General features: G+C 37.9%; 1 protein-coding gene across 1 annotated transcript in view; it reads left to right on the top strand.

The window, feature by feature from the left end:
- Positions 1-13,014, top strand: part of LOC123522575 (sodium-driven chloride bicarbonate exchanger-like) — a 174,323-nt gene extending 161,309 nt beyond the window's left edge. Inside the window, exon 4 of the mRNA XM_045298079.1 lies at positions 12,872-13,014. Coding sequence (XP_045154014.1) covers positions 12,872-13,014 — 143 coding nt within the window. The remainder of the gene's footprint in view (positions 1-12,871) is intronic.
- The last annotated feature ends 427 nt before the right edge of the window (positions 13,015-13,441 follow it).

Below are 13,441 nucleotides of genomic sequence, written 5' to 3'. Positions count from 1 at the left end.
AAATGTTTTGAGAATGATGAGGGTAATGAATGTACAAATGTTCTTTACACAATTGATGTATGTATGGATTGTGGTAAGAGTTGTATGAGCCCCTAATACAATGATTTTAAAAAATAATAGCATGGTGGTTTCCAGTGTATACAATGATTTTAAAAAAGAATAGCATGGTGGTTTCCAGTGTATATAAGTTTTCATTTCTCTTGGGTAAATACCAAGAATACGATCACTGGGTCACATAGTAAGTGAATATTTCTTATTAAAGAACCTGGTACACACATTTCAGAATGTCTGTACTATTTTGTATTTTTGCGAGTGATGTATAATAATTACAATATATAGAAACAGAGTCAATAGAGTCAGTGTCCGTGGTGCGTAGTGGTTATGCGCTCGGCTTCGATTCTCAAGGCCTGTAGTTCAAAGCCACCAGCCAGTCCTCAGGAGGAAGAGCTTCTGCTCCTGTGAAGAATTACACTCACGGGGCAGTCTGCCCTTCCATGGCCTGAGTCAGCAGAGACGCAATGGCAGCGAGTTTGGTTTTGGTTTTTGATGTATTTGTGACTTTATTGAACTTCAACATTAGTGCTAAAGCTGATTGATGAATTCTTTGGGATTTTCTATGTAGAGTATCATATCATCTTTGAATGGGATAGTTTTATTTCTCGTCTAATTACTTTTATGTGTTTTTCTTGCCTTATTGCACTGACAAGCACTTCATTGCCTTCACTGTTCACGAATTCAGGGGAAAGCATTCAGTCTTTCTTTTTTCTTTTTTAATCATTTTATTGGGGACGTCAGTCTTTCATTCCTAAGTATGTTTGTTGTAGGATTTTGGAAAATTCCTTATTGGGTTAAGGAATTTTCTTCTATTATTAGTTCAATAAGATTCTGTTTTGTTTTAAATCAAGAATACCTGTTGTATTTTGTCATTTTTAAAAAAACATATTTTGAGATGATCATGTGGTTTTTTCCCCTTAGGCTGTTAACATGTCAATAATTATATTGATTTGTTTTCTCATTTTAATCAACATTTCCCAGACAAATAGCACTTGGACTTGTCCTATCTCTTTCATCTATTTATATTTATATAACTAGTTCCTGGTTTTGAATTGTTAATATTTTCTTGAGAATATTTGCATTTATATTCATAAACTGTACGTAGAGTTCTTGTGCTGTCTTTGGAACATTTAGTGACTGCTTCCTCTCGTTTCACCTTCTGGAAGAACTTGTGTAGAATTGATCTTATTCCTTCCTAAGCACTGTTTGCCAGTGTTAATATTTGTGGTTTCAATTTTTGTTTGGGAGAAGGTTTTAAACTATGAATGAAATTTCTTTAATAGATCTAGGACTATTTAGATGATTTCTCTTTGGGTGAATTTTAGAGATTTATGTATTTTAAGAAATTGATCCAAATTGTCCAATGGGAGATCTTAGAGTTTTATGCTGTTTTTAGCTGTTATCGAATCAGCACTGAGTCCTGGCAATATGTGTAACGTTCACTGATAGTGTTTTACATTTCTGTGGGGTCTGGAAGGGCGATCACTATTTCATTCCAGAGTGGATAATGTGTACTTTTTTCTTCTGTTCTTTTTTTTTGGTTAGTCTGACTAGAGCTTTATCAGTTTTATTAACATTTTCAAAGTTGTTGGCTTTCTCATTCTATCTGTTCTTTTTCTTTATTAATAACTGTTCTTAACTTTATTACTTCATTTTGCTTGCTTTGACTTTAATTTGCTCTTTCTTTTTTAATGTCTTAAGAAGAAGCTTATGAAAAAAAAAAGAAGCTTATGTTGCTCAATTAAGACCTTTCTTCTTTTCAGGCTATAAGTTTAAGTGTGGGTGCTTCTTTAGCTGCATCCTTAAATTTTGATAAGCTGTATTTTCATTTACTTCAAAGTATGTTTAATTTTACCTTTTAACTTCTTCTTTGAATCACAGCCTATTTATTGAAAAATGTGTTGCTTAATTTGCAAATATTTGGCTATTTCCTATTATCTTTCTGCTACTGATATCTAGTTTATTTCTTTTGGAAAGAGAATATATCTTGCACAATTTCTGTTCTTTTAAATGTGTCAAGATTTGCTACATGATTTGCTTTGGTAATTGTTCCATTTATTTTAAGGGAACGAATGTTACTGCTTTGTGTAGGTTATTCTATGTATGCAAATAGGAAAAGTATATTGATAGTATATCCCTATCTTAATGTACTTAATTCCATCTGATAGCAACCCAGTAGGACAAAGCAGAGCTGCTCCCTGGGGCTTCTGAAACTATGAATCTTTCCTGAGAAGACAATCCCCATCTGAAATAGTTGATGATTTTGAATTATTGATCTTTCACTTAGTTAACTCACTGCATCATCAGGCACTATATTTTCTATAGTGTTAATTATTTCCTCTATGTTGCATTAATCACTGATAGATAAGTGTAACATTGCCAAGTAAATTTTTATATTTACCTATTTCTCTCTATTGTGGTTATAGTTACCCTTAGTGTACCATAGGCTTAAAGTTCCTCTAGCATTATCCTGTGTTTAGAATGTGGGTTTGTTTTTCATAGTTCGTTCCTCAACATTGGCATTCTCCTCAGCTTTAGAGATTCCTTTTGTGTTGTGTCTTAGAGAAATTCTCTATAATCTTGCCCTTCTTTTACGTTTTACGTGACACTTGTAGCTATTGTTCAGAGCCATCCAGAAAAGCAAGTGCTGATGTGTTAGTTGGTTGTCTTGTGAATTCAAATCTCAGATGGTTTTAGAAAACTTTTGAATTTGCAAATTGTGTTGCTGTGTGTGTGTTTGTGTGTGTGTGTGTGTGTGTTTATAAGAGTGGGCACCAAGCTCTTTCCAGCTTTCTGCATCCCAAATGGATGCCAAAAGTCTCACTAGAGCAAGTGACATTTTTGTTGATTATTTTACGTTTTCTAAATGTAATAAGACTGTCAAGAAAGAAAATTTCTTACCTTATTTTTTGTTCTATGAAAGTAGTTACATATGCAATCAATATTTTTAATTAAATCAATGTTTATCGGACAATGATGCTTAGATTTAGGTGTCATAGGCATATAAATAGAATGTAAAACCAAGAGCAAAGATGAAATCAGCAAAAATGAAATACAGAGTGAGACCCTTGGAGCCCTTAGAAACTCAATAAATCTAATAAAGGGGACTGTGTGAGTACGGGGAGACTCCAGAAACAAGGAAAAGGAATCCTCATGAGAAGGGCACAGGAGGCATCAATAGGCTGTGACCTGATTGACAGGCTTAACTCCACCCTTTCACTCTATTTATCAAGCTGACATGAAATTATATAACTATCACAGACCACCCCTTGTCAACATGACAATTTTACACAACTCTTTAGCCATACATAATTTTTAAACCAAACAATAATAAAGTTATATCTGTACCTAACAGGATAAAACTAAAATACATATAACTCAGAATGTGTCAGTTCATTTAAACATAATATTCTATAAATGAACAAAACAAAAATATTCTATACCTAACAATTGTAGTTAACCTATAATCCTATCAACATGTTATACCACCCATGAAAGTTTGTAAGCCAGCCACTTCATGCCTTTACCCTCCCCGTTGGGGGTATACAATTCTGTACTGTCCATTTTTATCAACCCAGTGCTCTGAGAAGTCAAGCATGTTCTTTGATGTTAAGAATCTTCATTCCAGTTGGCACCTTGTGAGTTTGCATCCATAAACAAACAAGTCAGGATAGGACATCCATTAAGCCAGTAGCAATATACACCAATTCACAGGTTCAAAGATTTTATCTTTATCTGGTCAGGTTTTGTCAACTCTATGTTGGCCACTTTACTTAGCCTCACCAGTGTGTTCATTGGCTGCCTTGCCTTTTGACCATGGCCCCTGTCACAAATTCTGCTTGGGCTAGGTTATGAACTTCAGACCAGCCAACCTTCTCTAATCTTCTCTTCTAGTCCCTGTGAACCAGGTTCACAGGTGTCATTGGCCAGCCTCAGCCCCTCTCCTTCTTGCTTCACTTCCACTCAACATAGTGGATCCAGGTGGTCACCTAGCAAGCATTTCAGGCTGCCCGCAGGCTCCCTATAATGTTCAGTCCTAGATAAGAGAGTTCATTCATGGTTCCAGATATTTCCAGCTTCAGGTGCAAACCACTAGTTCAACATTCAAAAAGTCAGAGGTTCCTTTTTCTTCTCCAGTCTGTCAAAAGTCCCCCAGGCAAGTCTCTTTAAATGCAAATGTCCTGAGTATTCCAAAGCAATGGGTGGGGCCTTTTGGAGCCTTCTTTGCAGAGGTGTCCTAACCCATGTAGGCTTATAAACTCTCTATTTTTACTTTCCAATCATCATTCTATCAATCATTGTATCAGTAACAATAGGCAGAAGACAATAGTATAAACCTGGCCACTAGATCCTAAACTCAATTCTTTGAACAGTTGTTTCCTCATCTTATCTTAATCCTTATCTAAACTATTCCATTGATACAAAACATGCTCTTAGGACCTTGGCTGCATCAAGCCATGTCAGCTATTTTCACTAAGTAGCATGGTCTCTGAGAAATTCCACAGGCACTTTTGCCCCCTGAGCTCAAATATATACATTAATCATATTCATTTTCACCAGTTCAAACAGGAATAACCAAAGACAAGAAGCAAAGGAAATAATCAAAACTTATACATCCCATAGTCTTTCCAGAAAACAGCCCAGTAATCTGCATGACCATATCTGACCTTTGACTAGCCAAAGAAGAAAACTACCATGAGGCAGAGGTCAAACAAGCATCTGCTTTCCATCTTGATGATTTGTTTCTCTAATATCCACTCCTGATACCATAATGTGTTAGTCTGGGTAGACTAGAGAAACAAATTCAGAGACACTCGAGAGATATGTGTGAGAGAAATTTATATCAAGAAGTAATTATGCATCAATAAAACACCCCGGCCAGTCCAGATCAAGTCCATAAATTTGATATTACATGATATGTCCAATATTAGCCCCTGAATTCCTCTTAAGACTCATGCAACATCTGCAAGGATGCCAAAGGCAGGAAGATCACTGGCCGGTGGGTGGAAATTCTTGTGGAACCAATGTCAGTGGACACATCTCCAGGGCTCTGGCTACCGTCAGCATAGCTCCATAGGGCTTGTGAACAGGAATGTGTAGCAGAGACAGTGTGTGGTCTGCCTCCAAGGAAAAAGAGAAGATATTCCCAGAATCCTCATGAGAAGGCCATGTCCACTAGGAGGCATCAATCAGTCTGTGACCTGATTGAAAGGCTAAACCCCACCCCTTCACTCTATTTATCAAGTTGACTTGAACTATGTAACTACTACAGGGACCCAGAAGGAAAAGTCAGAAGAATAATATGCTAGGTATAATTGTTGGGTGAAAGGAAGACAGTTTGATTATATATATAAATATTCTTGAAATACAAGTAATGTAATAAACCATAGCATGATTCTTATTATAAGATGTTTATGGATTAAGGTATAATAGAGTTAAAATTCTGTCTCACTGGAAGAGAAATATAAGTTCACATTCTCCTCAATTCTAATTCAATAAAAAATGGAGAGTACTATGTTGCTTTTCCTGGGACAGCAAATCTAAATTTTTTGTAGCATTTGCTATGCGTGAGGTGGCACACTGCTAACCCCACAGTTGTCTGTTTGACCCACTAGCTGCTGCATGGTGACAGATATGATGGTCTGCTTCCATCTGTTTGCACCACGGGAAGCCATATGGGCAGTGCTCCATGGTGCAATCGATTCTCTATAAGCTAGAATTGATTTGATGGTGACTTATTTAAGACAATTTTCTAATTTGATTAATGTTAACATTCTTTGAGTGTTTACTGTTTAGTAGGAAATAGCCTAAGGATTTTCTCTTACTAGTCAATTAATTATCACAATAAATTGATGAAATAGATATTATTATGGAATGAATAATGTTTGGTCAATATTATTATAATTCATAAGTGAATGCCAACCCTCCACCTGCTAAGTAATTGTACTTAATTTGTAGCATCAATTAGTCATTTTCTATGTATTAGCATTATCTACAAATATATTGTAAACTTCAAAATGGACAGGGCTTTGTCTTTTGTAGTACTTTTGTAGTACTATGCTACTTTTGTAGTACTATGATTTGTACATTTATTGTTATTTGGTGCCATCACATCAATTTTAACCTATAGTACAAGAGACCGAATCACTGCCCAGTTCTGCACCGTTCCTGCAATTATTTCTGCCTTTGAGCCCTTTTTTGCAGACACTGTGTCAAACCATGTTCGATTATTAATGGATGTCTGCAACTATTTATTCTTATTTTGAGTCCTGCCACACCAGCAGAGGAAGGTCTCAAAGCTTTGCTCTGTTCATGCCATTAAAACCAACTCCATTTTGAGAAAGTAGCTCTTCCCCAGAGAGATGCAACTGAGGACCTCATCCTCTGGCATTACATCAGACAGCGCTCCATTGCTGTTGATAACAGTTTTCAATGGCCATTTTGTTTCTTCCTAGTTGGTCTTAGTGTGGAAGCACCACTTAAAATTATCCACCATGGGTAACCTTGTTATTATTTGAAATACTAGTGATTTAGTTTCCAGCATTGCAGCAATATGAAAACTACCACCGTACAGCAGCTTGAGAGATGAGGGGTAGGTATTTAACGTAAAGGGCAACAAATGATTATTAGGGAAAATTTTATATAAACTTAAGTTTCTAGAGCACAACTGGCAAAAAGAAATATAAGGCAAGAAGCATCTCAAACTCACTGCCATTGAGTTGAGGGTGACTCATAGCTAGCCTATAGGACAGGGGAGAACTATCCTATGGATTTCTAAGGTGAACAAAGAAAGATGTTGGTTTTGAACTGCTGACCTTGCAGATCGCAGCTTAATGTGTAACCACTACTCCACCATGGATGTCTTTCAAATATTTTTAGCAATCTCATTTTAAAAAGTTAAATGAAAAATGTAAAATCATTTTAGAATATATTTTACTTCAACATATCCAAAATATCATCATTTTAACATGCAATCAATATAAAAATATTAATGAGATCTATTAAATATTTATTGTAATAAATCTGTTTACATTGAGTGCAATAATAGTGTATTTCACACTTATACCACATCAGAGTTTGACTTGGTCACATTTAAAATGCTTGATAACCATATATGTCAAGTGGCTACTATTCTGGCTGGCAGACATTTAAATGTCCCTTGACAAATCTTGGTTTGTTATTTTTATGTCTGGAATAGCCCTCCCCTGTTGGCCCATTGCCCTCGAAAGCACCAAGTCTTTGCTCAGTGGGAGTGCCTCTTTCTTCAGACAGGTTTGTGGTTTTTTAATCCATTTGTGGAGAGTTAGTAACCTTTTCTAATTAGCATAGGGAGTTGTCTAGTTTGGCCCCTGTTATACTACTCTATCCATCGGAGATTTTTGTCTGTGCATTGGAAAGGACCACCACTTGCCTGTCAGTTTGTCACACTGTGGTAGCATGTGTGTTGCTGTGATGCTAGAAGAGACATCCCTGGTATTTCAGAAGCCAGGAGGGTCATCTGAAACAAGCAGGTTTCAGAGGAGCTTGCAGATTAAGAATAGACAACGAACAACTACTCAGCTTCCCACTTCTAAGGAAGGAGCCACAGAAAACCTTGTGCCTATCCTTGAAACTTTGTCAGATACTGACGGTCGAAGGATTGAAGCGGCGTTTTACTGGAGATAGTGATGGAGGATGGGCTCTTCAGGTCGAAGGGCACTTGAAATGTGACTGAGGAGGAGCTGCTTTCTCTGAGTGGAGTTGACCATGGCCACATGAGTCAGTCGAGCCTGTGGGATTGGAGCCTTCGGGATCTTCATTTGCTGTGGGGACAGGCCTCAAGGTGACGAGAAAGGAGACATGACTGCAAAAATCTAATGATCAGAACTTGGAACGTGGGAAGTATGAGCCTAGGAAAACTTGAAGTGGTCAAAAATGAAATTTACCGCATAAAGATCTACACCTGCGTATTAGTGAGCTGAAATGGACTGGTATTGGCCACTTGGAATGAGAAAATTATGTTATCTACTAGGCTGGGATTAACACAAGCAGGAGGAATGGTTGGGCATTCATTGTCAAAAATCAACCACGAAGTACAGTACTGTCTGTAATAGGGTTATATCTATCTGCCTTCATGGCAATCAAATCAATTCAACTATTATTGAAATTTATGCACCAACGCCAAGCAAATGATTCAGAAATCAACGAATTCTACCAATGACTCAGTCAGAAATCAGTCAAACATGTAATCAAGACCATTAATAATTATTTGAGATTGGAAGGCAGAAGTTGGAAACAAAAGGAAGGAACAGTCATTGGGAAGAGACGGATGTGGTGACAGAAATGGACTGGAGAGTGCATGATAGCATTTTGTAAACCCTATCTGCTCATCGAAAATGCTTTCTTCATAGCAAATACTTTTTTTTTCAACAACACGAAAGGTGTTCTCCCGATGGAATACATGGAAATCAAATTGACTACATCTCTGGGAAGAAACAATGGAGAAGTTCAATATCAGCAGCTAAAACCAGTCCAGGGTCTGACTGTGGACGTGATCATCAATTGCTCATATGTAAGTGCAGGATAAAGCTGAAGAAAATTAGAAAAAAATCTATGAGAGCCAAAAAGAACCCAAATGGGAACTCCACTGGGTGAACTGGATGCTACCCCAGACACACGTGTAACCTGAGGACTTAAGCTGGAAAACATACGATGTCTGAGGTAGAAGAAGACAGCTGTAGCAAGAACAATGTACCAATAGTTGGCGAACAAACAAGGTCTTGGTACATCAACTTCTGGTATGCTGTATTGAGACATGTGTTATCCTGGCAACCCTGTGACGGCCATTCTATTATAGTCTGCTTATGCTCATTTGCCTTAGAGTACCTCTCAGAGGTGTGTCGCTATTGGGGCTCACCCTTTTGAAGCTGTGTTATTTATTATTTTTTGGTAAATGAAACCCAGGGATGTTGAGCCTATAGGGAAAGAAAATATAACAAAGGTTTTTGGGGAAGGGGGATACACAGGGCTGGGGGACACAACAGGGAGATGATGTCATGAAGTCCAGGAAGGGAAAGTATGTTTTGGAAAATATGTAGGATTATGCAAAAACTTGTACAATTATGTTTGACATGTGTGTTAGGTAGGGTTCTCTAGATAAGCAAAATCAGTTAACTTATGATTATACACACACACAGCCAGGCACACACACTCATTTTCATGGAATAGTTAATATACTGGAACTCTTTCAACTCAGGTGGGCCTCTGAGTCCAAGGTCAAGGAAGTAGTAAAGTCTTCCCTCAGGCAAGGCAGGCATGGTCTGTCCGCAGGCTGCAGGCAGCAGGGTGGGTCAGCAATAGTCAGTAGCTCAGGAGCTTAGTGAAGCAGGCCCTAATGGCATCTGGAGCTCACAGTGACAGGATCCACCAACCTCAATCTCAAGCGGTGTACACATCAACAGCATGGCGAAGCAGATCTCGAAGGAGCCTTCAGCTCTAGCAACATGATCACAGGTTGGCTTGTCCTATGGGTAGTGTAGCTCAGAGGTTGAGGCAGAGAATTAGCTAATGCAGCAGCACTCTGGTGTGATCACCAGGGAGCAAGAGGGAGTTGGGATGACAGGTGTCTTTATTTCGGTTGTCCTCCAATCAAACTGCGATCTGATTAAACTCTGCCCACGTGTTCCTATTGGTCTAATTGGCATGCTAAACCTAACTATCCCAGCATGATGGAACTATGGATTGATGGGACATATGTATTGGCTCTCAAATTACAGTAAACAAACAAATAAAGGCATAGATCCAGGAATGGGTTTGGGGTTCACACTAAATTCTAGCCCCAACTTAAGGACAGTCAGCTCTTACATAATAGCCCTGCTCCATATTCACCTTCAGGAAATGATCACTGAAGATAACAGTACTACAGCAAAGTGTGGTGAAGAAAGCAGATGGTGCCTGGCTACCAATTGGAATAGTGCCTGGGGCCCTAAATTATATTTAAAAGAGTTGTGCAACCATCATCAGAGTTTTAGGACATATTTTTCTTTCTTGTTATCTTTGTTGTTAGCTACCAATTCCCCCTGACCTCCCCTGCCATGTCTCTATAGATTTACCTTTAGTGAATTTCTTATACAGAAAAGTATATACGTAAAACAAAACCCAAAAGCCAACAAAAATGACAATATAAAACAGAGTAAAACCTCAATTGAAAAGAAAGAAAATATTGCACACTGGAACAAATATAAAGCAGGTCAAAAAGGAGATCAAATGACAAGGTGTCACATTTAGCCTAACTGTATCTGCAGTAATCCACCCTACAATGCACTCTGTCTGATAACAAGGCTATTCATATCCCTGGTCCAGAGGCAGAGGGACTTCATGGATGCTTACCATGTGAGGACATTGCAAATAGATTTGGGGTGCTCATATCACAATGGCCTTCTACAAAACTTATGTTCAGGATTTAAGCTCTAATACTGTTCACCCCTCTGGACTTGTATTTTATTATTTACAATCCTAGGATCACAGATGCTAGTGTTGATGCCTCAATTAGATGTCTCGTTTGTCCTACAACAAGCCTTTAAGTTTCCGAACACTGTTCTTTCTGATAGCCAGGCACCATCTACTGTCTTCACCACACTTTGCTTTAGTACCCCTATCTTCAGCTATCTGTTTCTGAGGCAAGTGTCAAGTAAGACCTTCTCATAATAACTAATTGTTTATGTTATATAATTAAGTGTAAGCCCCAAATCCATTCCTATATTTCTGATGTTAGGCCAATTGAGCATCTTAAAAAAAAAAAAATGGCAAACCAAATCTTACACCAAATTAACTCAAAATTGGACTTGATATAAAATTACAAAACTTAAAAAACATATGAGAAACTATCTTTAACCTGAAGTTAAGCTGAGTGTCTGAATATCTCCAAAAGCATAATCTTTAACAGAATGAAAGATAAATTGTACCATTGCGCCTCATTAAAGCCAAAGACACCTTCTGGCAGGAGAACACACTTTAAAGGAATCTAAAGACATGATATAGATGTGAAGAAAAGAGAAATATTTGCAAGTCACATATTTAACAGCTGTAATACTAAATTTGTATCTAGAATATATAAAGAACTCTCAAAACAGAACAATAGGAAACAACATAATTATAAATGGGCAAATTATTTCAACATATTTAGATAACAGCAAATATACAAAAATATGTTCAAGAATGGTCATTAGAGCAATGTAATGAGGTATGCTACAATGAGATATCATGCCAAAGGATAGCTTAAACAACTGATCATTCCAGGTGCTGGCGAGGAGGCTGAGCAACAAGCACTCGCTTACATTGCTTCTGGACATGCAGAATAGTAAAATCACTCTGGAAAACCAATGGTCAGATTCTTGTCAAGTTAAATATACACTTAAATATGATGACGGTCCCTGGTGGTAAACAAACATTGCCCTTGATTCCTTGCCCGAAGGTGGGTGATAAGAGCCCATTTGTTGACCCTGAGGTAGACAAGCCTGGTGATCTGCTTCTGCAGAGATTACAGCTAAGCAAACTCCAGGGAAATGGTTCTGCTCTGTAATGCACGGATTGCTAGGGCTGCCATTGACTCTACGTAACAAATGTGCTACTGCATTGAGTCCCTTCTGAGCCCCAGCGACCCCGTGTAGGGTTTGCAAGACTCTAAAACTTTACCGTCGCAGACAGCCTCATCTTGCTCCAGCGGAAGAGCTGGTGGTTGTGAACTGCTGACCTTGCCCAAAGCTTACCCGACAATGCCACCAGCCAGGAACCCCACGCTAGGTAATCCTGAGAGAAGTAAGAATTTATGTCCACCAGAAAAACCTGTGTAAGAACACTTAACAGCGGCTCTCTTCCTGTCAGTACTTGAGGTGGGTAGGAGGGGAGGAGATGTTCTTCAACAGAGGAATAAATAAGCGAACTATAGTACTTTCCTGCTGTAGATTATTACCCAGGAATAAATGGAATGAATTATTGACACCATTCACAGATAAATAATGATAATAACACAGATAAACCTTCAGATCTCAAAATCTCCAGGGTATTGTGCTAAGTGAATAAAGTCAATGTTGAAGGCTATATAGCACATATAATTCCATTTATATGAAATTATGGAAAGGGCAAAATTAGAGAAATAAGATCACAGCCATAGTGCTATGGGTTAAGTTCTATATAAGGGTATGATGCCACACAAAAGATTGGTTGTTTTTGTGTGTGTGTGTGTGTGTGTGTGTGTGTGTGATAGAATTGTTCACATACATTATTCTATCACACAACTGTATCCTCATTGTAATGTTGGTTACATTGATCAATATATGTGTCAAAATCATGTCACATAAAAGTATCAAACCGTATGTCACATAAATGTCAATGACAAATTACTTTAAAATTTAAATAGAATAATGTGATATGTGAAATTATATTTAGTCAGTCATGTTTTGGTATGGGTGAATTTCATCCCAACTTAATCTGAATATACTACAGAAAACTATAGCATATGTGATGAGAGACACGTGTGTGTGTCATGGTGAGTGACACACATATGAGGAATACACGTAATACATATAAGTAATCCAAACCAATGATCATAGTTTTTTATTCCTACAGTATATGTATATATTTAAATTTTATAAATGTGCTCCTAAATGATGCTACACTGAAAGTAATGCTACCTTTGATTGTAATCTGTACTCCGGATGAGTGCTGCTGTGGTGGTTGGGGAGCTGGGAGCTTCGGGGTAGTATTGAAGGCAGTGACTGACGGAACATTTTAAGCTTGAAGTCTTGGTAATGAAGTTCATGTCTCTGGTTTGCCATAGACACCCCATCACAGCGGGTGCAGTTTATTCTTGGAACTGAGGATGATGATGAGGAGCACATTCCTCATGACCTTTTCACAGAACTGGACGAGATTTGCTGGCGTGAAGGTGAGGATGCTGAGTGGCGAGAAACAGCCAGGTGAGAACTTTTGTCTGAATTAAGATATAGGAAAGAACTTTCATTTTATTTAGAGATTCCTTATGTAACACTTTTGCAAACATCCATGAGGGCTGCTGCTTTCTGGCCTGGGCATATCCTATTATGGTAAATGGGTCAGGATGGAATCTGAAGACAGTAATTATAGTAAACAGTGACACGGAGCCAGCAACAGCTGCAGTCTTAAGGATAAATAGTAACATAATGTGTGTTTCATCCGCAAAACAATAGAAATTTTAGAGTAATTTATTTCCATCTTTGAGGCTGTTGGCTCATGCCCAACTAGTGATATTATATATATATAATGAGTTTGGGGGTTTTATAAAGCAAAGATAAGCATCCTTAGAGGCACTGAATTTCATTTGCTAATTAATGAGGGTAAAGCTATTTTATATTTCTAGGATATTTATACT

Source organism: Echinops telfairi, unplaced genomic scaffold (assembly GCF_000313985.2).
Source record: "Echinops telfairi isolate 266 unplaced genomic scaffold, ASM31398v2 ScPeMD7_4;HRSCAF=17, whole genome shotgun sequence".
Taxonomy (NCBI): Eukaryota; Metazoa; Chordata; class Mammalia; order Afrosoricida; family Tenrecidae; genus Echinops; species Echinops telfairi.
The sequence above is the reverse complement of the archived record's forward strand: the minus strand, read 5'-3'. Positions and strand labels throughout refer to the sequence as shown.